The sequence below is a fragment of the Nannobrachium achirus genome (assembly GCF_963921795.1).
Source record: "Nannobrachium achirus genome assembly, chromosome: 15".
Lineage (NCBI taxonomy): Eukaryota > Metazoa > Chordata > Actinopteri > Myctophiformes > Myctophidae > Nannobrachium > Nannobrachium achirus.
Genome location: NC_137822.1, coordinates 2,865,882 through 2,893,121, shown reverse-complemented (window position 1 = coordinate 2,893,121; position 27,240 = coordinate 2,865,882). Strand labels below are relative to the sequence as shown.

At 42.8% G+C, this 27,240-nt stretch overlaps 3 protein-coding genes across 3 annotated transcripts; 1 reads left to right on the top strand and 2 right to left on the bottom strand.

Moving 5' to 3' along the window:
• Nucleotides 1–222: 222 nt before the first annotated feature.
• LOC308299139 (GPI transamidase component PIG-T-like) lies at nt 223–1,986 on the bottom strand (the record flags this gene model as incomplete). Its single annotated transcript, XM_080742858.1, has 1 exon — nt 223–1,986. The coding sequence occupies one exon, from the start codon at nt 1,984–1,986 to the stop codon at nt 223–225; it is 1,764 nt and encodes a 587-aa protein (XP_080598984.1).
• Nucleotides 1,987–4,103: 2,117 nt separating this feature from the next.
• Nucleotides 4,104–13,335, bottom strand: marchf5l (membrane-associated ring finger (C3HC4) 5, like). Its single transcript, XM_080742672.1, has 7 exons — nt 13,268–13,335; nt 12,727–12,797; nt 10,121–10,320; nt 9,213–9,343; nt 7,191–7,365; nt 6,186–6,346; nt 4,104–4,909 (listed from the first exon to the last, which is right to left on the bottom strand). Exons 2-7 carry the CDS (start codon nt 12,759–12,761, stop codon nt 4,745–4,747), a joined length of 867 nt encoding a protein of 288 aa, XP_080598798.1. The 5' UTR covers nt 12,762–12,797; nt 13,268–13,335; the 3' UTR covers nt 4,104–4,744.
• An 852-nt stretch (nt 13,336–14,187) lies between these two features.
• Nucleotides 14,188–26,726, top strand: actr1b (actin related protein 1B). The gene is made up of 11 exons (XM_080743130.1): nt 14,188–14,365; nt 15,849–15,913; nt 16,046–16,121; nt 17,259–17,384; nt 17,929–18,053; nt 19,588–19,804; nt 20,461–20,553; nt 21,642–21,816; nt 22,472–22,533; nt 23,269–23,309; nt 25,289–26,726. The coding sequence occupies exons 1-11, from the start codon at nt 14,318–14,320 to the stop codon at nt 25,389–25,391; spliced, it is 1,131 nt and encodes a 376-aa protein (XP_080599256.1). The 5' UTR covers nt 14,188–14,317; the 3' UTR covers nt 25,392–26,726.
• Nucleotides 26,727–27,240: the final 514 nt, after the last annotated feature.

The window sequence follows — 27,240 nt, the reverse complement described above, 5'->3', positions numbered from 1 at the left end:
GACAGACAAGGCCACTCCTTGGGAATCTATGGGAATCCTCAAAAAAACATGTACGGGACAGGCAAAGCCACTCCTTGGAAGCGGCTTCAAAAACAGAAGGTTCCACATTTAAAAGTTGTCTCCTAAAAAACATCCCAGTGCTTGAAGGAGTACATCCCTGAATGTCACATTAAAATGCATTATGGCCAACCTCCTCCAGGAAAAGGCGGCAGTCAGACTGTTTCAGGTTGGTGGTACGGCCCTCATCCTGTGGATGAAATTGACCACCATGCGGTATATTTGTTTGGCTAGACCAGGACTGGGCTCCCCTACCTGGAACGAGCGAGTGAGCAAATCATAAAGTGAGAGGTAACCCAAGGCGAGCACAATGCACGTGAAGCAGATGACATTGAAGGGCATGGTCTGGTCTGGATAGGGAAGGCTGACCAATAGAGGCTCTGTGTAGACTCGTATGAAGTAGCTGGACTCTTCTTCTTTAAGGGGGAAAAAGCTGCTGAAGAGCGGGCGGTCCCGGGTGATGTTTGTATCCATGGCAGCGGTGTTGGGCACGAGAGCGCTGATGACAGAGGACCCGACGCAGAATTCTTGGTTGTATTCAGTCCGCTTCAGCAGAGACCTTTCAAACTCCAGAGTGACCTCGGTGACAGAGTTGGGAGGCAGCTCAACCAGCGTTTCCAGGAGGTGTGGTCTCAGACGGTCCTTGGACGGCTGGTAATGGATGTAGCTAGGCTTGGTTCCCTTCCCCTCGCTGGTGACGGACAGCGTATGGATGTAGAGGCGGAGGTACCAGGGCACCGTGTCTAGCAGTAGCACCGGGAAGGCCCTGTCAGGGTGGTGGTTGTACATCAGAGTGTGGATTGCTCCAGTCTGCAGCCCATAGCCGCCCACGTAACGTTCGCCATGGAGGAAGGGGCGCGGCATGTCACCGTCGGTGGACCTCCAACGCAGCAGCAGGTCGAGTGAGCGCAGAGAACCAAAGGTGGACGCCTGGGTCAGGTCATAGACAGAGTAGGTCCTCCGGTCGCCCAGCACTACAGCCTGCCTCAGCAGGGCAGGGGCCGGGGTCAACTCAAACCGCTGGCGGTCAGTGACGTCGACGTAGACCTTACTGGAGGAGGCCAGCGGGCAGGCGTCTGTCAGCTTGCGAGAGAACATCTTGACCAGAGACCATTCTCGCTCGCCCCGTCCTGAGGCGTGCAGATCAAACACCACGTCCAGTGTCTGTCGGAGCTCCCAGGATGCCGTTTTGCACGGCCAGTCCTGACACACAGGTCTGATGTGCACGGCCTGGGAGTAGAAGCTACTGCGGAAGAGCTTCTCGGCCTTCATCAGGACAGCCAGACCAGCGCTGGAGCCACATGGCAAGAGTTTCTTCCAAGGGGTCAGATTTTCAGAGCAGACAGTCTCAAGTGGCAGGGTGGCGTAGCGAAGGAAGCTGTGGTCTGTGACATTGACCACACCCAGTGGTTTGAAGGAGGCACTAGGCTGAATGGTGATCGTCGAGTCAATTAAGCTGAGGGAGGCACAGAAGATCCCTGAGAGAGCATCGGTCAGCTCCCTCCATGCACCGTCCACATCAGTGACCGTGTCCTGGAACCAGACCCAGAGTTCGGCCCCAGGGGGAGAGGGCAGGAAGGGATGCCCCCACTGCATGGTCCTCCAGTAGCCATGGGTGAAGGAGATGTGGAGCTCTCTAACTGAGAACTTGGAGATCACCTGGCCCAGTGACTTGGGGAACAGACGGTAGTGGGAGACTTTGCTCCCTCGAGTGTCTGTGTCCCATAGTGTGCGGAACTGGAAGCTGGCATGAATGTCCCCCGTATGAAGCGGTCTGATAACTAATTCTTCCTGGAATTCATCTTTACTCGGCGGTGCGGATGGCATGTGAGCAACTTTAGGTTCAGAAGTGTCCATGTTGTCGCTTGGAGCATCATCGGGCGTCAGTTCCTCATCCTCGCTTGCTATCCATTCAGTTGTCGGCTGCATTGTTTCGGCGGCAATTGCAGGCTCTCTTTGTAGATTATTCTCCACAAAGATGCCAGTCTCACAAACAGGGTTGGTTTTTTGAATATCTACAACAATAAGCAACGATAAATGACAAAGAACGAATAGTAGAGCCAGGAAACTGTTCCTATACACAGCCATTCTTCCTAATAGGCTATCAGTGATATGCTGTATTGGGTTTCAATGTTCACTTGCGATGACTTTTTAAATTGAGCAATTTTCTCAGATGTGAAAGTGCTCACCTTTACATGAAGTCTTTTGTCCAAAACCTCCTTTATGAATGAGACACTCACACAGGTCACTACGATGAATGAACACAGGAACTGTGATTAGCCACAGATTGGACATAAACACAGATGGACACACAAACGCTATTCCTTACAGCTCACCCTTTATCGATTTATACATTTCAGGTCCTCCGCCTGGGTGTAGTCCATCATTCAAGTGTTAAGCACACGTACGTGCACCTGTGTGGCAGTTTATCTGAGGCTGGCATAATATGGCTGATATTATATGACATAAGGCTGACATAATATTCTCAAATATGGAAATGACTGACGTCATACTGTAGTACTGGTGTCATAGACTGCATCCACGTACTCTGAGAATGGGTACTACTACACCTATATACCTTTATACTAATACACCTACGTCTATTTTGTTTCTATGTTCCAACTACAGCATTTATGGCCTTTTCCTTTCTGAGGCCCCAAGTCACCACAATAACAGTCTGCTTGGAGCATGTCACTGAAGTGGTCCATCACCCAGTCAACACAGGAGTATGCAGGGAAGTATAATTGCGACCGTCAGGGAGCATTTAGTATGAAAACGTCCACCGTCAGTCACGCTAATACACAAATTCCGTTACCTATCGACTTCAGTGCCCCCCTCCCATAGTTCATGAAGGCAGGTCACAAAAAGTTGTAAGTAACACATTTGGTGTAACACTCACTCACATGAGTCTGTGGCGTGTCGCTGATTGGCTGTGGCTTTCACAGACAGTTCAGATTATTGTTTCACGCGCTGGTTAACCGAACGCTGCGGTGTCTCTCCTGTTGCTGTTAACACGCTGTTTAGGGAGTTCACGTCTTTTTGGGGGGATATTGCTGTTGAACACACTGTTTAACGGAACTCAGCTCAGTCAACTGGGGCTTCTTAAATGTACCGTATTTAGAAGCTCTGTTGTTTCATGTACAATGTGGCATTTAGCAGACGCTCTTATCCAGACTGACTAAAAAATTGTGGGGGAAAAAAGTGTGAGATCGGAAAAAATAAAGTCATGACATTAGAGTGCAGAGAGTACAATGGAGTGCCTCAAAGAAACTAGGATACCACATAAACTATGAATCTTGCTTCTGTTTAAACAACTGACAAGTGACAAAAACCATGTGAATAAGTGACCAAGATATATCTGCAATGTAAATGTCATTTAAAGGGGAGTGATGTCATGGAAAAATCATGTCCTCCTCACGTATTCGAATGTCCTCCTAATTCGTGAAGGGGCCGTGATCTTTCCATTACTTTTTTTCATTTATTTTATATATTTTGAATGTTAATTGTATTTGAAAGTGGAATATCCCTTTAAAACTTTTTCGCTTTTAAAGAATTCCTAAATACTTACAATAGAAATTAAAGGAGTAGTTCAACCCCAAAATGACTTTTTTTCTATTGATTAGTCATGCCATGGAGATTAGAGTTAAATAATATTTTTAGTTTTTTGTCGCATTCCTAAGACAAAAATGTGATAACAATAAATGTACCCCCATTCGTTCCGGATGGGGACCCGTTTCAAAACGGGTCCCCATCTGGAATCAATGGGGGTAAATTTACTCGAATCAATTTTTTGTCTTAGGAATGTGACAAAAACCCAAAAATATTATTGAACTCTAGTCTCTATGGCATGACTAATCAATAGAAAAAAGGTCATTTTGGGGGTGAACTACTCCTTTAAATGTGATGGCTTTAATTTCAGTTTCACATCATCAACTGCTCTCATTAAGAATAACAGGAGTTTGCACATTACAGCAGTTTGACAGCTTTATTCCATTCAATCGTTCATTCATTGACATGAAATCGAATCAAATCTATACATACCGGTACTGTAATAAACAGAAGATGGATGATGTGTGATGAAATGAACCTCTTGATAAATGTTTTAGAGGCATGTTTTACAAACAAAAACAGACTTATTAGGAGCATATTTACATGAATGGTGCAAATACAAATAACTGAGCATGCCCCATTTGTCACTGCAATGAAATACTGAAATGTTCAGGATTTGTGTCATTATAATAAGTAATGCAGTTCAAAAGTTAAAATTTTGAAATTTCAAAACCATTATATAACAAAAATAACAAGAACTTTGTTTATTTTAACTGTTATAATGCTGACTCTTACTGTGTGTGTGTGTGTGTGTGTGTGTGTGTGTGTGTGTGTGTGTGTGTGTGTGTGTGTGTGTGTGTGTGTGTGTGTGTGTTGGATATACACACACCTTCTGTATATTTCTTGAATCTTTTTATCTTGAATCTAACTCTAACTATCAAATTCTCTAGTATTTTCAAAACGCTATTATTCAGCTAGATTCAATTCAATTCCACAATTTGCCCACTTCAGTTTGATATATCCATGCCCCCACACTTTATTTCAAAAATAGTAATATTTCTTTGCCATTTCCGAAAAGGTTTTAAAATATATATATATATTTTAATTCACGAATCAGATAAAAAATAATAACAATGCATTATTCATTTCCACTGTCCTCTGTGTCATCTTCTTGGCCCTCGCTCTGCCTGTGGCCGTCTTTCTCGGGGTAATCCAGGATGACGCGGTTAGCCTGAATGAAGTACTGCTTCTGTTTGAAATACACCTTCAGAACTCCCTTCATCACCACAAAGGCGATGCCACCCTGGAGGAGAGAGAGGAGACAAAGCAGAAATACACCTTCAGAACTCCCTTCATCACCACAAAGACGATGCCACCCTGGAGGAGAGAGAGGAGACAAAGCAGAAATACACCTTCAGAACTCCCTTCATCACCACAAAGGCGATGCCACCCTGGAGGAGAGAGAGGAGACAAAGCAGGGAAGAGAAGGAGAGAGAGCGCTCAATTACAGCTGAATGGATCACAGGGCCAGCCAGCGTAAGGCAACGGTGAAGCATAATTAATATTACACACGGGTTATCTATTTTTAGTATCCTTGTAGTCTTACTTAAAATGTAGTTGGCTTGATCTATTGATTGAATATTTTATTAAAGAGAACAGTCGTACACTTAGTCTAAGAGGATTACATAAAAAAGTCCAGTGGACTTGTTTCCACTGAGGTCCAATATTCAATTCATCAACATAGCATAAGAAATAACACCAAAATACAATATTCATCACAAATATAAAATATAGTAGATATAGCTTACACCAATTCTATTGTAAAGTTTTATGACATGAGGGACCCCACAAAAAGACCACCCCAAAAATCGGTGTGCGCGCTAATCGTGCTATGCACACTCAGAAGTGCCCTTTTGTAAGGTTTGAGCACCTGCCCACTCAGTGCTCTCTGCACGGCCCTGCCCAGCAGGCCCAGCTTCATGTCAAATTAATGTATTTTAACATATAATTAATGCATGCAAGGACCTCTGGGAGTCACCAGACCCCAATTTGAGAACCACTACAATACCACCCACTAGGGTGTATTGTGGTACTGTGGATTTAGTCATTCATGTTGACAGCCTTAGTACTAACACATAGTACAGTCCACCCACCAGGAGAGTGCGCTGTAGGATATAGTGGTTACTCTAACATACTAACATAGAGTATGCGATTATTCCTACCGTAGGAGACGGTGTCGCATTAATTAGAAGACGCGGCTTGTGATTGGCTGGAGCGGAGGTCTGGATCGCTCGGCTGTGGTCACTTGGACCGCGCGGGTGTGAATGTTAACCTCTATGCCTAAACCTAACCCAAACCCTAACCTCAGTAAAACTATGCCTAAACCTAACCCAAACCTCAGTAAAACTATGCCTAAACCTAACCTCAGTATAACTATGCCTAAACCTAACCTAAACCTAACCCTAACCTCAGTAACCCTGACGCTGGCGAGTAGTCGACGCTGGTGAACGGAAAAGAAGCGCTCCTTCCCCCACTGTCTCCTACGGTAGGAATAATAGCATACAGTACGGTCCACCCACTAGGATAGTGCGCTGTAGGTTGGAGGTCACTCGTCGAAACAGCAGCCGTCCCACCAGGCTAGCGATGGAGGGAAAGATGAGAGCGCCACACAGAGTGCGGGACACAGACAGGTGATCTCCTGCATTGGCGCCCTCCGCAGGCTGGCGGGGTAAGTGGCGTCCTGTGTCAGGAATAAAAGTGAAATGAATTACGTTTAGTGAGCCTCAAGGATCCAAGTAGTATTCAAGCGAGATAGATTGATCAGGCTCTGAAAATGCACAAAACCCACCCATCTGGCAGCCGATAAACTGCTGTGTTAAGTGGTCAGATGGGTGGGCCGCAAACACTTTTGAGATTGAGGGCCCTGGAGGTGTGGCAAATGCTGTTTTGCTATTTTGAGTGGCCAAACAGTATTGGCCAAGCTTCCAGGTCATAACTTTAAGTCATAAGTGGTAATTAAGAGGTAATTAATTCATGTACAACGACTCTAAAAACACCTTCTAAGGTTTTCTGAAAAAATTACAAAAACATTATGTTGCTATATCGTCACTGTCAGGCAGAAACCTTGTATCACCAAGTTTCACATTTGTACGTTATTTTCGTAAATCAAAGCCCTGCTTTATCATACAAAAGTGTTGCACAAAAGTAGTGAAAATAGCAGATCTACAAGCACAAGTAGATCAGCTATATTATAAAAAAAGGAAGGTTTTGGACATACAAGGTTTCCACCCGACAACGACGATAAAGTGGGTTCCCATCTCGGAAGGTAGGCTATAGTTACAAAATAGGGTTCCCGTCCAAAATGGGTTAAAGACGTGCAAAACACAGCCAGAGTGTTTGGGGTCCGCATCAGTGTGCGGACGGGCCGGTATTCCGACACTAAAACTAACCCTAACTCTACCCCTAACCCTAAACTTAACCTCAGTAACCGTACCTCAGTAACTAACCTGCCGATGCTAGTCGGAACAGCGGCCCGTCGGGATAGTGAGCGGACCCCGAGTGTTTGTCCCCCCCACCGAACCAACCTGGCGCCAGTGGCTGTCTTTTTGAACAGTGTTTGTGCCACAGCCTCAGGACCAGGTCCTCCCATCGGATCATCCTGCCCAGCACCAGCAGCACTGGGATGGTGGGCAGACCCATCAGCAGGAATAGAGGGTCTGCTCGCTCCATCACATACAGACCTTTCTTATGGCCCACCACCTGGCAACGACAATAGAAACCAAATGAAAAAAAAAGAAAACCAAGAAGTTCTGGGTCCATATCGTCCTCCTATAACACTTTCCCCCGCTGCTTAATTAACGTCCATTGTTAGCCTACAAAACAAACCGGTTGTTACACACGGAGTGACCCTTCGTCATCACACCGTGTTGCGCGTACCAAACGTGGCCAATCTACAAGCTCACAGCAGCTCGCATCTGCAACGCTGCAGGAGTCTGCCCGGAGGACTCAACCCGGCGACGGGCCGGCCGCCTCAGCTCGGGGACGCGCCCCGGCCGGGGTCTTTTGCTCTGTGCACCCGCCAGGCGCACTTTCTCCGCGGCGGTGCGTCGCGACCGGCTCTGGGTCGGGATGAGTGCAGCGAGTCACAGCAGTGCTCACGTCTCTCTGTCTGAAAAAAAAACATCCTAGTCGGGGATCCACATGCCCAAAAGCTCAAGGAATAGGGTTGAACCTGTGATTTTCTGCCGCACTTTTTATTTCTGTTTTATCTATTAGTTTGGTCATTAAGGTCCACAGAATGAGAGGCCTGCTCTGCCGGAAACATTGCGAAAAAAAAGTTACGGCCATTTGTATATTCACTGTCCCATTGACTCCACTAGAAATATTTAAAAAAGAAAATAAATCTGCTTTAAGTAGCATGTGAGGGGTCAAACTAGGGGTTCTTCATCATTCTGAATCCATTACAAGCATTTGTTTTGCATGAAAAACATTCCTTGGGCAAAATATTGGCCCCCAAACACTGTGAAAACACTGTGAAAAGTGATGAGTCATCACTTTTTTTCCACTTTTCACAGTTTTGGATGGATATAGATAGATAAAACAGAAATAAAAAGTGCGGCAGAACATCACAGGTCCTCTCCCATTATGAGGGACTGGATCCCCGGCTATCCCCATCCCAGCTCTGTGCACTGTGTGCAAAGCCCGCGGGAAGTGTTTACAGCAGGTCGGTCAGACGGACCCAGGCAGGATCTCCCAAGAATCGCATTTCATCAGTTTAATGGAAACAGGCTAAATTCGCTTTGTCTTTATACGCATTTCTGATAATTCGCTTCCCTAATTCGAATAAGTTTATGGAAACATGGTTAATCACTGCCGCCGCTTTTCTTTTTTCTCCTTTGTACATGTGTTTTGTATTTGTATTGTATGTATTCTTTTGTTATTTTTTTATGCTATGATGAATTGAATACATAGGGACCACAATGGAAAAAAGTCCCAAGGACCTTTTTAGTTTTATCCTTTTAGCCTTGAAGGCTGTATTACACACAAAGGGTAAATCATGCTATCTGATAAGCTAATATGATTAGCTTAGGGGCGGCAGTGGCTCAGGGGTAGAGAAACCACCATTAGAACACAGAGGGTTCCCGGTTCGATCCCGGGCTCCCCCAGAGTTAGTGTCGAAGAGTCATTGAGCAAGACTCTGAACCCCTAGTTGCTCCCGGTGAGCAGGTTTGTGCCTTGCTTGGTTTCCTCCGCCATCGGTGTATGAATGTGTGTGTGAATGGGTGAATGTATTGCACAATGTAAAGCACCTTGGATAAAGGCACTATATAAATGCACCATTTACCATATAATTGATGACGTCACAGAGCGCCTGTACTGTACTACTGTCTGTCGGCCGTTGTGGGGGAAGGGGCGGAGTTTAGCATGCATATTATTCTGAATCTACACCACAGAAGAATGCAAATTATGATAACAAAACTTTAAACTAGCAGTTGCAGGTGGAAAAATTGTAAAGATTCCGCAACTTCATGGCACATTTTTACCACGAAAGATGTACACGTTTTTAACAAACAAGCAGTCAAAGATGGGTCTTGCTTTCTCCTCACCTGCATAACCGTCACAGCGCCGTATGTGACCGCTGACCAGTAAATGGTTCCAACCACCACCCCTACAGCGGCAAACGGACTGACCCGCGACAGGGCCCTGTCTGCCTGCTGAAGGAAATACACCAACGGTCCTGAACAACACAATAACACAGAACAGTTATTAAATACCGTCCGATACATACAGAACACAATAACACAGAACAGTTATTAAATACCGATGCCAGTGGTGTAAAAAAGTACTATACTTATGCTATCCATGTGTTGTTTTTTCCTTCTTACCAAAGCAAGTTGTCAAAATCTACCTCTGAATGCTCCTCCTAAAGTCTGAGTTTCATACTTGAGCATGGATGTCGCGAAAAAACGAAAATAGCCGACCTACAAGCTCACAGCTTGTAGATCAGCTACTTTTGGTGCACGAAACCAAAGAATATGGTACATGTTCAAATCACAATAACATGATTTGACTCAACATATCCTACGCCCCTATTTGTGTGTAATGGCAGAACATGAAAAGAAGATCAATTTGAAAATGAAATTACTGCTGTTAATAGTAGAGTGCGCAAGTACTGTGTTCTGTGATTTTTTGTATGTGCCGTATCTGTTTGCGTATCTGTTTGTGTTTATGCCCGTAGCCAATCAAGGACCAGCATTCTTGGTGAAGTCACTATCAACAGCCAATGAGGGTACAGCATTCTTCAACAAGTGCGACCTGATATAAATAATAGGGTTGCGCTCTGCTGGCGCACAAGTAGAGTGCAGTCTATTTTTCTTATTTTTTCTTACCAGAGTAAATAACCTGTTGAGATTCAATCTGGGGCCCCATTCGGGTCTGCTGCTGTTAGCAGAATCTGTCTTGAGAGATTAGTTGGGCTTAAATATCTCTTTTTCAAGGTACATGGTTCACTCACCCATCTTGGGAAAGACGATGCGGTACTCCGTGCCACACTGTGGGCAGCAGATAGCTCCTCCACCTCCCTTCTGCTTCTCATCCAGCCAGCGCTGGAGACAGTTCTGGTGGATCCATTTGGTACAGCCTTTACACCTGCAGGGACTGACCCATTCTGCACAGTGGTCTTCTCTCTCCGTGGCAAAACACACCCAGCAGTGCCTGTAAACACCCCATGTCACATGGCAAGTTTAGGGTTGGGTTAGGGATCCTTCAGGACTTGAACGATTCCCTTGAACGATTCCTATATATTTTATCTATGTGAAATCTATGTCATTTTGGCCTTGATAAACACAGATTCAATCATGCATACAGTATTACATTATTATATTGTGTTTTTTCTAGATAGATATCCATTTGCATTTGTTATATTGTTGATGATGTACTGACATATTATCTTGTTTATTATTGTGATGTTATCTGCTTATTGTAAGTCGCTTTGGATTAAAAGCGTCTGCTAAATGCCTAAACTGTAAACTGTAAACTGATTACTTAGATATTATTGTAGTGGTTCTCAAAGTGAGGTCCAGGGACCCTCTGGGGTACTTGAAGGTGTTCCAAATGGACCCTTAAGCCTCGATCAGAGTCGGCTCCGCGGTGTAGTCTTTTTGAGTCATGAAACTACAACGTTACGTCATTCCTCGCGGTGAAGAGCTTTCCACCGCGAGTCCCGACACATCTCTCTGTTTTTACTTTCAGACAGATAGCTCTTCACCCCGTTCACTGATTGGTCGACCTGGACCAGTCAGTCACGGTGAATAGGACTTCACCGTGACTGACTATGATGGCCTTCACTTATTTTCTGACTTGAGGTGGAAAGCTTTCCACCTAAAATTTGCGGTGGATAGCTCTTCACCGCAGACTCTGATCGAGGCTTAACACGACTACAGTTATGAAACTCTGAGGGTGTACAGTGTACACGTGGAACCAAATGGACCCTTACGGGTCTGTAACTCTTGAGAGTGCAAAGAATTGGTTCCATTTGTAGACGTGAAATCCACATACCAGCACTGACGTTGTGATCGAACTGGTTCCGGAAACGGTTCCAAATGTGAATCTTATTCCTCAGCGTTGGATCCGGTACCGAAATCCCAATCCTCGGCATGTTGCATGGCATGTTGTACGGCACACAGCATGTCACATGACATTTTGAATGGCACGTCACATGGAATGTCATGTTGTGACATGGAATGTCATAACGGCGCCGTTTCTAAACATCTGGTCTGGGGCCCCATTAGGGGTCCAATATACGTCGACAGAATTCTCAGTGTTCATGCAACTCTGAGAGTATACAAATGGAACCAAATTGCACCCTCACGCCACAGATCAATTTGGTTACATTTGCACACTCGAGCACCTTTTCGACTGCAGCTTTAGCACCACACTACACCGCACCACATAAAAATATCTACATTTTCCATTACACAAAAGTACCCCTATCGGTAAGAAACAGATTATAATAATACAATATAAATTTGTATTACAACTATCCTAATTATAATACACTATAATGGATTATAATATAAATTAGTATATATATATATATATATATATATAACGATTAATGTATTACTATGATAACTATAGATTATAATAGTGGTTATAACACAATAGAATCTATTATCATGTATTACAACTATATTCAGGTAAATGAACTATATTCTGGCGGTCTAAATGAAAAGTAAGTGAGTGATCAGTCATTATGAAGTTGTTGGCCTAGCTCAGACCTACACTGGATTGGATACTTTTTAGTACCACGTTCACACCACTCTACCCAGGTCCTTGTAGTGGAAAACCTGGCACAAGTGGGCGGTGTAGAGTGGTGTGGTGTTGGGCCATGTCAGTGGAAAAGGGGCTTTATTTATAGAGTCACAGACCCCTATAAGAGCCCCTGGCCCCCACGCTGAGAACCACTGCTACCACCTTACCATTCATTTTCAATGTAAGCAGCTTACAGATATCTGACGTTTGTAGCTGATACTAAAGCTACACCAGCTACACGTGTGCTGTGTAGTTTTGTGTCTGCCAGTGTGAACATACTATAGCAGCATAACACATTGAATGGCATGTTAAGAACATACTAACATGTTAATAATAATGACACATGCTGTCTGTTACAGGCAGGGGTCTTCAACAGGGGGTCCTGGACCCCTAGGGGGTCCTCAATGTTACTACAGGGGGTCCTTCAAATCTTTGGGTGACCTTTTTTCTCCTTTCTTATATTAACCACTTGAACCCTAACATCCATATTCTGAGAACTTTAGCCAAAAATAGCAGATCTACAAGCTCACAACGCCTCGCGCTGCGAGGCGTTGTGAGCTTGTAGACCGGCTATTTTCGGCAAAGAGGTTTGGTGAGGGGAAAATGTCAGGTTTATTAAGTATTGGCAGTTCAAATGGTTACATAATACATATCTGATAACACAAATTGACATGAATCCAAAATACACTGATGATTGTGCTGTCAAACGATATGGAATCTGGGGGGTCCCTGCTCTCTCTCAGCTTAAGGGGTCCTTGGCCTGAAAACGTTGAAGACCCCTGTGTTACAGGCAGAAGGTGCTCTTACTTCTCAGGTGAGTCATCTGCACAGGAGGAAGCCATGAGGTCTGCTGTAGGTGAAAGGCTGAAGCCACCAAACTGAACAACAAACACAATAAACATTGAGACAAGTCAACAAACAGCCCTTATAAAAGTGTTAATTGATTTGTCTAACAATGGTACTGGCGTGCTGTTGTGAGCTTACTATTTTCGCCACGCAACACCGTCGTACGACTTTATATAAATAGGCTGAAGTTGTGGTTTAACCAGGATTTGACAGATTAATATTAATAATAATGACAAATAATGTCACAAATTAAACAGCACAGGGCGTTTATAAACTTAAATTAAAATTAGACAGCGAGTATATCTATCTATGACATATTAGGTTTCTATCTAAATAAAAGTTCTTCCTTAAAACACACACACACACACAGGTTTACCAGATATGTCCCCCTCCTAAAGCCTATTAAATCTGTCTGTGATTCAACATTCACTGAGAGGTTAAACTCCAACACACTGACTGTACAGAGTTAGGATTATTTATTACACTCAATAATATGAAATACCTTTACAACAAGTGATAAATCTGTGCTGTGTCCATCGAGCTGGCTGTACGGCAGTTATTTGGTAAAAGTGTCAACATTATGAAGTCAACCTCTCTACACACACTCAGACACTTCCACTAGTGGCCTTCAAAATAAAACCATAATAAAGCTTCAAATGTTTAATGAATGAATGAATGAATAATTAAAAAACACGTAATTACACAATTATATATAGATTAATGCATAACAATATAATATAATGATTTGTGTGTCACGGTCACATATACATTTTTATGGGTCACGAGTCACGACCTGGTCACGACTGACGACTCAAGTAAAAATCCCATTTTCTTTTCCTATATTCTTTTAAAACATATACTTCAAATATTTGTAATAATTTTTTAAATACTTTTATACACACAAAAACCAACAAACAAATCTAAGAAATTCCATAAATAATTATAATTAAGAAGTAGTGAAAATAGCAGGTCTACAAGCTCGAAACGTGGCGCGAAGCTGTAGACTAGAGCTGCTATTTTCACTAGTTTGGGACGGGTCCCGACGGAACAAAATTAATGTATAATCTCTCTGTCAGGTCTTGGGGGAAAAAAGTTAAAATAATCTCCCAGGAAGTCGTACTGACCAATCCTACAATTTCTCACTTTACAAATCTGTGGAAAGAAAGCCTCGGGTGTCTACTCGGTGCTCGGTGCGTACATCCGGTCTAAAGCCCGCCTACTGTATCCGCCAAACTCACGCGTTCACATCAATTTTAAGCTTCAGGCTGTTTCCGTATCCGCTCTAAAACCGGATATACAAACCGCAGAGCAACTCGGTCCCAGTCAGGTCCCAGTCATGCGGTCAAAACAGGAACGGCTACGATTGGACGGCGCTCACGTCAGTTGAGAGCAGTCATCATCGCGACAGAAGATGAGGTTGGAGAGAAAGGACCGGTTGTGTAGTGTAATAGTGTCTGTTCCCGGAGCTGTTTATTCCTATGATTAAAAACATCATAATTAACGACACATAACTGTTGATAGACAGCGATTCTGATACAACAAGGAGCTTGTCATGGAGTCCTATGACATCTTAGCCAACCAGCCCGTTGTTATCGATAATGTAAGTCAAAACTGTTATTATGATGATATCATGGGATCCACACCCTAAAAAGCCGAGGCCAGGCGGCGAAAAATAGCAGATCTGCAAGCCCACCGCGCGTCTCTGGCGCCAGTCGTTGTGGGCTTGCAGATCTGCCATTTTTTCGCTATTCGCCGCCCGTGCCAAGTAATACAGAGCTTATTAAGTGATTTTAACTGTGGTTTGTACAGAAGATGCTACACAGCTAATGACAACAACGTTAGCTTACTGCCGTGACGGCGACGTTTCACCACAGTTCACATTCATGTGCTTTGCGATCATAAGCTATAGCCGTGCTTGCTAATAACACCGCTAATGCTAGCATGTTAATGATGTTATGTCTATTCTATTGTGTCAGTGGGAAACATTTCACCTATCACCTGTTTAAATCAAAACATATTGACGTGTGTGTCACATCAAGCTTGAATTGTTTTCGAAAAATACCTATTTTGAGCTGTGAACTTGTGCACATTTTGTCTGTCTGTCTACATTGTGTATATCATGTGTTGACACAGCAGCTTGTGTTTTAAGAACAATAAGTGGAGGGATCTGCTGTAAATGTTGTTAATTATAATGCCCCCCACTGTTCAAGGAGTGTGATGCAAAGAAATGGCCCAGAATGTGCCCAGTTCTCCCCCAAAATGGGCCAAATTATCCATGGGCCAAGTTCTCCCCCAAAAAACAGTGGCCAGTTCTTCTCCCCCCAAATAGTGCATTCTTCTGTCAAGTGCCCAGTTTTCTGGTTACTACTGTACTACCTGAGATTGAGATGATGATGATGATTCCTATGGCTCCACCATCACCATCACACAGAACACTGCCCGGTGCTGTCCTACATGGAACTGCAGATGACTCCTTGTTGCCTCAAGCTGAGTCTCATGACCCCACACACACACACACACACACACACACACACACACACACACACATACACACACACACACACACACACACACACTTTCACGGTTGGATCAGACCAGGCATTCAGCACTTACACTATGGCGCTTATTCATCATCATCATCATCATCATCCATACTAAATTATTTTCAGTGCCCCCTACCTGTCTCTCTCAAAGGCTTAATGGTGTGTACTTTGTCCTGTGTTACCGTAACAAAACAATACATATTCTACCCATCATGTCCCTCTATACCAGCAGTCATCAGCTACTGGAGTAGTGTGGTGGTGTTTACCTGTGGAAACGCAGGGCCCTCTCGCTGTATTTTGGTGTTTTCACCGCTTGTTTAGGTCGACACGGATGTATTTGAGCCTTATTCTATTTTTTTTCTTTTCTTTTTTAATAGCCAGTATTGTCTTTATCATTATGATCTTGTTCTATTGTAATTGTTATTGTTACCACATTCTTGCAGAACATGGCACATCAACATTTCGCTGCTTGTACCTGTATGAATGAATGAGTGACACACGTATCACCTTGAATCATGCACACTGTGTCTCTGTCTTCAGGGCTCGGGGGTTATCAAGGCTGGCTTTGCAGGCGACCAGATCCCCAAATATTGCTTCCCCAACTAGTAAGTTGTCAATGAGCCTTCGTATCACTGCGATAAACAAAGCGTGCATTTTTAGCCCCCCTGTAATTATGGAAATCAATAATTTCATGATGTGTAGAATTGATGTTTTACTTGTTCTCCCTGTTAAACCAGTGTGGGCCGTCCCAAGCATGTGCGCGTGATGGCGGGAGCCCTGGAGGGGGATCTATTTATTGGACCCAAAGCAGAGGTACCACAGCCCACTGTCTCTCAAGTCTCTGATCTTCTAATTATAAAGAAATTAATAATCCAAAATAGACTCCAGTCCTTAGTTGACTTGCATTGTACAGTGACACAGGTTTCCATTCCATGTTGAAAAATGTATATGAAAATTCATATATTTTCAAAGATTAAAAAAAAAGAAATAGTGGGAAATAGCAGATCTACATGCTCGGAATGCGTCACGACGTGTTGTGAGCATGTAGGTCGGCTATTTTTTTAGTATAAAGTTGTCAAATATGTCAGTAATTTCTTTGTTTATGTAGGTTATGTGTCATATCTGCCATGTGCAACTTCAAAGCCTAAAAGCCAAGCGGAAATGTCAACAACAAAAACACAATCAAATTGTTAATCGCAATTATTTGAGTGACAATTAATGGTCATGTAAAATGACATAATGGTGACAGCCCGAGTACCTCACATGTAGCGTTGCAGTAGATCCATGACTGTCCTCAGTTTTCATTGCATGTCCAGGACAGCTTGCTGGCCAGAGTCGTGGGAAACCCATCATAGAACTTAATTAGCCAGTAGCTATGCCCCTCCCCTAAAAGCTTTTGTCCAATGCTAGCTTAGCAACCGGCAGCTTGCCAAGGCTGTTGCCAAGGCAAACCTTGGCAAGCAGGAAGTTATTCTAAGCTAGCATTGGACAAAAGCTTTTTGGGAGGGGCATAGCTACTGGCTAATTATCCACTGGTTTTGCCACACATGCACCTGAACAGGGTCTGTGTTTTTTAAGGATCTTTTTTAAATCTGTGTGCCTTTTAACCACTTTAACCCTAGTTAGTCCCTCACGGCTCTGTACTACTGATACTGAATTTTAAGGCCAAAACTATATGATGACCGGTTAATCGTGTTTTCCCCATGACAAGCTCACGTGTCGCATTGCGACGTGTTGTGAGCTTGTAGATTTGCTATTTTGTCCCACTGTGTGCCCCAGACTGGAGACTATTGGGTTCATGTGGTTATGCTATGGCTACCTAGATGACTGGCATGTTTAAGAGGGTTGCCAACTTTTTATCAGTTTGCATTTATTAGTAGTAGTGTTGGCATTACTAACTCTTTCTCACTCAGTTGACCTTTTCTCTGTCCTTCCCCTGTCGGTCCCTAGGAGCACCGGGGCTTGTTGTCAGTTCGGTATCCTATGGAACATGGAATAGTGAACGACTGGAACGACATGGAGAGGATCTGGCAGTATGTCTACTCTAAGGAGCAGCTGCAGACCTTCTCTGAAGAGGTACTGTAGGTTCTTATATAGTCTTACGGTATTTGACTGCTATCCTCCAGGTGTTTCTACACTTAGTCGCCTATACCTTTTTCAGTCTACACCAAATCTCTTCACCGAAAATGGCCAATCTACAAGCTCGCAAAGCGCTTGTGGATTTGCTATTTTCTCTGAATATTTGCCCCAGATTAGGGATGCTAGTTCATGTGGTTAAAGGTAGGTATTGTAATTCAACCTTTTGAAAGTCACTACACTGTTCATTATATCCACCAGACAAAAGGTCTGTCTATCTGTCTGGGGTTAATCACACAAATCGCTGGTTTGATCAGCACCACATGTCTTGTGTATGTTGCCAGCACGCCAAGGAAGCACTGTCTTGAAATATTTAACTTAAATTACAATTGTATAATTTTAATTTAACACACAACACCGGTTCAACTTGCATCACAATATCAGGGTATTGCATTTGAATATGTTCCCAGTATGATCATACTGCTATTACTAATCTCCTTATATAAATCTGTACCTCTCTCTCTCTCTGTCTGTCTGTCTGCAGCATCCTGTGCTGCTAACCGAGGCCCCTCTCAACCCCAGTAAAAACCGGGAGAAAGCTGCGGAGGTGTTCTTTGAAACCTTCAATGTCCCTGCTCTCTTCATCTCAATGCAGGCCGTTCTTAGCTTGTAAGTAATTACTGGCTTACAGGCTTCTAGATTTTATTTAGTCAGGTACAGCCAAAAAAGTATGTGAGGGTTTCCATGCACCGTAACCCTACCTACTATAATATCCCTCTCTATGCTGTTGTGGACGGACTGTTCTTGCTGACACAGTCTGATCGTGTCCTGTATTGACATTCCCATTCTCTCTCGGTCATTGAATGTGAGCTTTCCGAACCTATTTACCGATGCCTTTCCCATAGATTTAAATGCAGATTTCATATTCATCTTGAAACACTAGTCGGTTGCCATCTTGATCCAAAATCGAGGTCAAGCGAGTCTGCTCAGTATAGTTACTCACAGCACAGAGCATGATGGCAGCGCACACACACTGCACCTGTCTGGAAGCATCTGTATTCCTTGTTTCTCCACTCATGCACTCATGTTTTTATCCTTTCATTTATCGCCAGTCTATTTTTGTAACTAGACGATTCTTTCTAAAATTAGTAATGCCAATCCAAGTTAGGAACAAAAGCCAAGTCTGTGGCCTGTCTGTGCTTATCGACGTGCACCATGCCGATGCTCATATAATGGGATCCAGGACTTCATGTTGGACTATCTAAGCTTCATGATTCTGACTTTCATTATAGCGAATGCACTACATGTCATTTAGGATCTCTAAAAATGCATGTATTTCAGACTTTTTTAATGATTATTTTATATTCCTTTTTTCCACTTATAATTGTTTCCCACTCGTTTAAACTACAAGCGTTAAAGCCAGTTTACAGCTAAGTATAAACCAGGCATTACGATAAAATCATCTTTTTTTTGTCACATGCGCACATATTCACAGGGTCAACATTTTACATCATTTTCATCATCGTATAAAAGTCCATTTCAATACTCCGTGGTGTCATTCTTCCGGGTCGTGTATTCACTATTCAGTCCATTTCTCCCATTTTTCAAGAAACAACTCCTCCTGTATCCTGAGTCTATGTGTAAATTTCTCCATGACATACATTTCCTCCACAATGCACAGCCACTGCTCCAGAGGTGTCAATTGGGGTATGGCAAGCTATGGCAGCTGCCATGCCTTGGCCTACAGGGGGGAAATAGTATAAGGTATGGCAACATGACTGGTGTCTTGCAGGCGCGCAAGACACCAGTCATGTTGCCATACCTTAACTGACGCCACTGCACTGCTCACAAGTTGGGGAGTCACTTCAATACCACAGTCTCGTTATTGCTTTTTTGCTGGCTGCTAGTAGCACCTTGACCAGATACATGTCATCTCCATGTGTTTTCCTGTTTCAAGTTTCCTTAATATAATACCACACTTGTCTTTGGTATTTCATATTTCAATATGTCTTTTATTACTGACCACACTTCATCCCAAATTCCCAATATTTGTCCATTTTTGGACAGTTCCAAAATATATGTTTGTGGCCAATGTCCATGTTTACATGGTTGGTTGTTTCTCTGCTGTGACTTTATACACAACACAAAATCTAATGATATATAGTCAACTAAAACTAGATGTGGTGTCTGCTTCCCCCCGCAGATACGCCACAGGCCGCACCACTGGTGTAGTACTGGATGCTGGTGACGGCGTGACTCACGTTGTGCCCATTTACGAGGGCTTCGCAATCCCCCACTCCATCATGCGCGTGGACATTGCCGGAAGGGACGTGTCCCGCTACCTCAAACTGCTATTACGTAAGGAGGGCTACAATTTCAACACCTCTGCAGAGTTCGAGGTCGTCCGCACCATCAAAGAGGTGAGGAGTGAACTGGTAGAGGTGGTATGTTTTTAATTTTATTGCCAGTCTTAGGGATGGGACCATATATGAAAATGTCATGTCACGATTATTTTGACCAACATAGTTGCAATTTACGATATTATCACAATAATCAAAATACTTCCAACATTGATTATTCTGGGGCTGAATGTTTGATAAAAAATAGCTAATTTACAAGCTCGCGACGCATCATAGATCGGCTATTTTTGAGATTTGGTAGAGTGAAAAAAAGACTATCAACGTTATTCCCATGAATTATAGAGGTTAAGTGGTACCAGATATGAAGCTCGACACATAAAAGGTCCCAGTGCATGATGGAGGACAATTTGACATTCAATTTAAATCTCCGAGATACGATTATTGTGTGTTTTTAAATCACGATAAAAGATAACGATTATTGTCCCATCCCTAATCAGGGGTTCAGAAATGCAGCCCAAATCAGATTTGTTATACTCCAACGTGTGTGCGTGCGTGCGTGCGTGTGTTCAGATTTCTTATACTCCAACATGTGTGTGTGTGTGTGTGTGTGTGTGCGTGCGTGCGTGTGTAAAATCCCCATGTTTTCATCACTGTTGACATTCTCTAGTCTAGAACACAACATTTCCTCACAAAGCTTTGTGTGTACATCTCTGCAGAGGGCCTGTTATCTGTCCCTCAACCCTCAGAAGGATGAGACTCTAGAAACAGAGAAGGCTCAGTACATACTACCCGACGGGAGCACATTAAATGTAAGTAGCGCACACTGGGATCGTTGCCTTGGGTTCTTGACGCGTGACGCTAACCCTGTCACAATTATCACGCAATCGCCTGATAGCAATTATTTGTGATAATCGACGATTGTTTCGCATAATAATGTTCAGGTTCCCATGGTCATGAAATTCCTGGAAATATTTTGAAATGAATATTTTTCCAGTACTGGAAAAGTTTTGGAATTGATCAAGGGTCCCGGAAGGTCCTGGAAAAAATAGCTATGCATTGTCGTTGGTTATTGATTTTGTTAATACCTCTCAAATGACAAATTAAACATTGGCCAAATTGTCAAATATTAGAGGCAGAAATTGTGAAAATAACCGATCGTTGTGAGCATGTAGATCTGCTATTTTCACAATAGAAACGTGTTATACAAAATTCCTCAACTCTTAGTGCCCGTCAGGGTGGGTGTCCCCAGTTAAAACATGATTATTTCGGGGGTCACAGCCTGAAAAGGTTATACACTACCTGTCTTTGGGCATTGCGCATAGGAGTAAGCAACTTATTATCGCGCTGAATTATTGTTATATAGTCCTGGAAATTCTGAAAAAGTTTTGGAAATTAATTGGTAAAAAATGTGTGGGAACCCTGAATGTTGAAAAATGTCAATACATTTAAAAGAAACAGTGGAAATAGCCAGTCTACAAGCTCTGTTGTCAGCTTGCTGATAGCCTATGTCCACTATTACATTAAAAAAATTATGGAATAATTTCTGTGTATATTTAAGTCATTGGTCATATCTGCCCTGTGCAATGTTTCTTTACAAAGTCTAAAGTCATGTCCACACCAATGCAACTCTTTGCAACTACACTACTTGCAACCATTATCCCCAAACGGCACCAGTCTGCACCGCTGCAAACGTCTCTAAAACAGTTTTTTGCAAAGATTTGGGTTGGTGTGGACTGACCTTTAATGCCAAACAGAAATGCAATTTTGGTTAATATGTTCCAATGCTCAATGCCAAAAGCACAATTATTCACAATTATTTGAGTGACAATTAATGGATGAAAAATGAATGAAAGTACTTTTGTGTGAGAATAAAAAACCCTTTCCCCCCCTTGTGTAGATCGGTCCAGCCAGGTTCCGTGCGCCGGAGCTGCTGTTCAGGCCTGACCTGGTGGGAGACGAGAGTCCGGGCATCCATGAAGTTCTGGCCTACGCCATCCAGAAGTCCGACATGGACCTCCGGCGCACGCTCTTCTCCACCATCGTTCTCTGCGGCGGCTCCACGCTCATCAAAGGTTGGTGGAATCGTTGAAAACAATAAATGCACTCTTGCCCCTTGTTTCGTAGATTGAAGTCTTCAGAGAGACAGCGATGCGCAGAAGTCTCTCTGAGAAAAGTATCGCTCCGATCAGTCGTAATGATTTGCACCATTATGGGAAGAATTGCATTGGAACAAATGTCTAATGTCTAATTAGATATAACGGGCGGTAATGTAGCAAATTCTTGTCTGATTTTGAGCAGAATAATACCCCAATTTACAACACACAACTACTGCGGCTGTGAGCGCAAGAGCTCATCGGTGACATAGCGATAAAGAGAACCCCTTCTAAAGCGCCATTCCCACTCGGCACGATAAAGATAATTATAGCGATAATATTGGCGTTCACATCAACGTTATCGTTGTGGTGTGGACGCTTCATCCACATGTGTTGAGAACGATTTGTAAAATTATATCTTTATCTTTATCGTTCCCGGTGGGAATGACACTTAACACTATGGACCCAGAGCTACATTGTAGCAAACGCCAGACCTATAGCTTATACTTGCTCTGCACCGCAGTTGCTGTGTGATTCATTGACGCTGTCGTCGTTGATAGCATTTACTCTGACCTTGAGCTTTGTAAGTAAGAGAGCATCTCCTAAAAGCACAATTGTTAATGGTCTTTGACAGGCTTTGGGGAAAGACTGCTCACTGAAGTCAAGAAGCTCGCACCCAAAGACGTGAAGATCAAGGTAGGTGTTAGCACTAGACTGAACCATCCCCAGATAAAACCTGTAAAGCTGTGATCCGTAATTCTCCTGTGCAGTCCTACCCGGGACTTGAATTTGAGCTACGCAAGCACCAGAAATGTCTCTTCAGCTATAACAGAAACACTAGTTTGAGCAGAGGATACATTCCACCTCGACTTTCATGCAATGCCTCCTGTCAACCAGTAGGTGTCCCACTTGACCATAATAAATGACTCGATAGAAGAGCAGAGAGACCACCTCTAAATGAAACAGTTGTTAGGTATTGTCATAAATGAATGCCCTACAGTACTTCATCATTCAAGAAGAGTCTCACACAAAAGTAGTGAAAATAGCACACAAGGGTGTTCTGTGCTTGAAGATTGGCTATGTTCACTATTTTCAAATATAATTTTCTTTGAAGAAATAATGTTTTTTTTTTTCTTTTCTTTTTTTTTTCTTTTCTTTTTGACATAATATGTGGTTCCCACCCGACATCGACGATACATTGTATTAACATACCCTACCATATGGATTGCTTAAAACAATGTTTTATTCAACGAAAAGAAAAGTAATGGATCGCAGTTTTACTATGTTTGTGGATCTGGCTAAACCGATGGGTTCTCACACCCTATTATTGTATTGTATTGTATTGTATGGTTTTTTGTGTGTATTAATACCGTTCAACACTGAATGTCGTATACATCTGACCTCTGACCTTTGTTCTGTGTTTGTGTCCAGATCTCTGCTCCTCAGGAGAGGCTGTATTCCACTTGGATCGGGTAAGATGCCATTTCTGCAGTTTTATTTTTCATTAGAACCCGACCGATGCCAGGTTTTTGGGTCCGATGCTGATTTTGGAGGGTCCTTGCCTCCACAAATAATGTTTTGATAAATAAAACATTTCAATATATGAACACACTGACTGCCGCCATTGATGTCAATCTACTTAATTTTAAATCCAACGCTTGACTGGCATTGATGTGGATCGCGATAGAGGGGGTTCAGTGCGTTGCATTATATAGTACTTAAAAAGTCTGATATATCAAGCTAAACAGATACTTGGACCAGGTTCAATTATGTACAGGTCTATCCCCAAAAAATTGAATATTTTTTTTCCTTTTTTTTACTTTAATATATTCTAGTATCTAGTGTGCAATGTATCTGGAATCTTGATACATTGCACATTCATTTAACTCATTTAGTGCCACCCTTTCACCACTAGAGGGCGCCCAGTGGCCATAGAAAATCCCATAGAGATATGCTGGTATATGCAGAAGCCCTGCAGCCATGACTTGCCTGAACACTTTCCTTTGTGCATGTACAGGAAGAGGATGAAGTTAGCTTGAAGTTAGCTATTGGCTACCAAGCATTTTAGAAGCCTTATTTTCGTCAACTTAGCCATGATTAAACCTTGCACACCTCATGCATGGGAAAAAAACAGAGAAGAATGAGCTCTAAAAAATCCAATGCAATCCTGGATTGCATTGGAGTGGATTTGTGCAGTTTGTTCACAGCTTTCAAACAAAAAAATCCGATTGGAAATCCGTTCAGGCATTCTTGAGATAATCGCCATTATGTTTTACATGTTATGTAAACAAACATGGCTGCCCTGTATGTTAGATGGGGTTGTATGGGGGTGGAACATGCAAAATCGCGATTGAAATCATGTTCACTAGATTTGATGGGGTCCAAAAAAAAAATTTCAAAAAAAATATATATATATTTTTTTTTTATATCCCGAACTAGTTCGGGATAGGCACTCTGGGATGCGATAATATATCCCGAACTAATTCGGGATAGGCACTCAATGAGTTAATTATTCCAAACCTTTTTTGTTAAAATGTTGGATTCTTATGGCATACAGCTCATGAATACCAAAATATTACATTATTACACAAGACCACTCAAAACAAGGATTTATAATAGGGAAATGTCAACCTTCTGAAGTCAGAGTTGCTTGAAGTCCAGTGGGAAGTTTCCGCAGTCAGTTATGATTTGGTTTGCTATAGCATCTGCAATGCTTTTTTTACACAATATTCACATTTTTTGGGATAGACCTGTATATGTATATCTCTATATATATATATGTACGGTATATGTATATCTATATATATATATAGACCTGTATATGTATATCTCTATATCAGGGGTTTTCAAAGTGAGTGACAGGGCACCACGAGATCATTTGACAATATTTGGAATTTATTTGGACACTTGAAAAAATATTTAGTATCATTTTAAACTTGAAGTACAACGTTATTTTCAGTCAGTTCTAACCAAAATGGCTATTATCTCAACGTTTTCCTCACAACATAATCACTAAAATATCGTCACTGTCGGGCAGAAACCTCGTATCTCCAAGTTTCAAATGTGTACGTCTTTTGGTAAAGCAAGGCCCTGCTTCATCATACAAGACTGTCGCACAAAACTAGTGAAAACAGCCAATCTACAAGCACAGTGTGCTTGTAGATCTGCTGTTTTCACTAGTTTAGTACATTTTATAGATGATAAATACAAAACGAACGGTTTTGGACATTTACACCCGACAACGACGATATGCTATAAATATAAGGTGCTGGGAGTGAAAATTATTATGTAGGGGTGCCTCGGATTAAAAAAATATTTATGGGGTGCCCTGAGACAAAAACGTTTGGGAACCCCTGCTCTATATCCTGTACATCTAAAACAGTCTTGATGCTAATGTTCACGTTCAGGATCCATCGTCACGTCTATCCTCTTCCTTCCTCCTCATCTCTAGCGGCTCCATTCTGGCGTCGTTGGACACCTTTAAGAAGATGTGGGTGTCGAAGAGAGAATACGAGGAGGACCGAGCACGTGCCATCCACAGGAAGACCTTCTAAACGGGGGCAGGCGCCCCACGATTATCCCCCAGAACTGCCCTCAAAATGTCCCCCATGTCATGCAGTTGGAGAAAACCCCCGCCCCGATCATCTCCATGTACTTACACTACTCCTTATGCCATCATCCGCTTCTGCGCCACACACAAACACAACACGCACAATGTCGCACATACCCATTTTGAGAACGTTTTATACGCCACCCCCCTCCTTTCGTTATGCCTTTAAACGCGTATACTCACGTCGTAACGCGGTGTCCCGCGTCCTAAAATAGCCGATCTACGCGCTCACGAGGAATGTTGTATCGAGATGGTTCATGCAACACCACGGTTCCGCCGCATCCTCCGTGATGGCCTTAAAGCTAAGAGCGAAGCGAGACGCTGTAACTCCTTTGTTTGGAACCGAAGCCCCTCAAAATGGAGTTGTTCGAAGATGTTGCCAAGAAGCCGATAGCCGAGGATCTCATTCGTTGTAAGAATGGTCAGGTTTTTACTTTTATCACAATGCCCACGTGACGCGTTGTGTGAGCTTGTAGATCAGCTAATTGTTTTGGCACTGGACACCACCATATCGTCGTTGTCGAGCGGATACCTCGTATCTCCCAAGTTTCAAATTTGTACGTTTTTCGCGAAGTAAAGCCCTGCTTCATCATATAAGGCAGTCGCACAAAAGTAGTGAAAACAGAGGATCTACAAGCACACAACGCCTAGATCCTCTGTTTTCACTAGTTTAAATCATTTTTAAAATGATAATTACAAAACAAACGGTTTTGGACATACAAGGTTTCCACCCGACAACGATGACATGATTAGGTATGAATCAGGCCTTTAGGCTTTTGCTTTCATCTGCCGCCTCCTTTCTCTCCATAAGCCACTCCCTAATGCCCCCCCCCCCCCCCCCCCCCCACACACACACACACACGCGCACACACACACACACACACACACACACTCACACTGACTCACACACGCACACACACAATCCAACGCATTGATATACAGCGGGCTGCCAGGGTTGTCTTGGTGGGCATGTGTAAAATACTGTGGACTGCCTGCTAGTTCTCTTAATATAGGCCATGCTATGCTCTACTCTACACCACTCAACGGTTTAATATCGCTCTCTGGCCTACGAATCCATGTATGATATCATCGAATTGAGGTGATTACGATAATTATTATTATTATTATTATTTTTTGCTACTGTAGAGAAGACCATTCCAAACTGAAGAGATTGATTTAGTTTTTTCTCTCTCCCCTGTCTTTTTTTAAAACTGTCGCCGCAGTTTTAAAGTCACTGTTGATGTTTATGTTCATAGTCATTAAAAGTCATACTGTGTAACTTTTGGGTTTTGTAGTCTTTTTTTTGGGCGACACCTCTGATAGCTACGCGGTCATAACGGGGTCCGGTCGAACTGCTCCATATCGAGCTCTATCTCTGTTCTTTTCCCCTTTCTTGAAAACTGCAAATGATGGGAGCTTGTAACGACAAAGAATTTCACCCGCTTTGTTTTTACACCTGTCAAACCTGCGATGTGACACTTGATGTTGGGAATAAAGCATAGTGTGGAATAGTTTGGAAAGCAACAAAACAAACCACTTACAAAGATATACCTGTATAAAAAGTTTCCAAAGCACTCCCTCCAAGTGCCTGCGTCAGTTTGGCACGAGTCAAAAGCCGGCAGACGTGTGGAATGGTTATTTATGTGGAATAAATAACTTTTTTGTTTAATTGAAAAAAGTTACATAGTATGACTTTTAAAATCTTTTTACTTTTCAGTTGTTTGGTTAGCTTGTATTGGAGTGCTAGAGGAATATATATCGCTAGTTTTGGTGGTTAAAAAGGTAAAGATAAC

Excerpts from the sequence above, each read along its gene's own strand:
- marchf5l (XM_080742672.1), bottom strand. The coding sequence starts at position 12,761 with ATGGCTTCCTCCTGTGCAGATGACTCACCTGAGAA. Across the intron at positions 7,366-9,212 it reads GCGCTGTGACGGTTATGCAG|GTGGTGGGCCATAAGAAAGG; the intron begins GTGAGGAGAAAG and ends TGTCGTTGCCAG. Across the intron at positions 4,910-6,185 it reads ACCTACAGCGCACTATCCTA|GGTGGCATCGCCTTTGTGGT; the intron begins GTGGGTGGACCG and ends TCTCTCCTCCAG.
- actr1b (XM_080743130.1), top strand. The coding sequence starts at position 14,318 with ATGGAGTCCTATGACATCTTAGCCAACCAGCCCGTTGTTATCGATAAT. Across the intron at positions 16,122-17,258 it reads TTATTGGACCCAAAGCAGAG|GAGCACCGGGGCTTGTTGTC; the intron begins GTACCACAGCCC and ends GTCGGTCCCTAG. Across the intron at positions 18,054-19,587 it reads ATGCAGGCCGTTCTTAGCTT|ATACGCCACAGGCCGCACCA; the intron begins GTAAGTAATTAC and ends TTCCCCCCGCAG.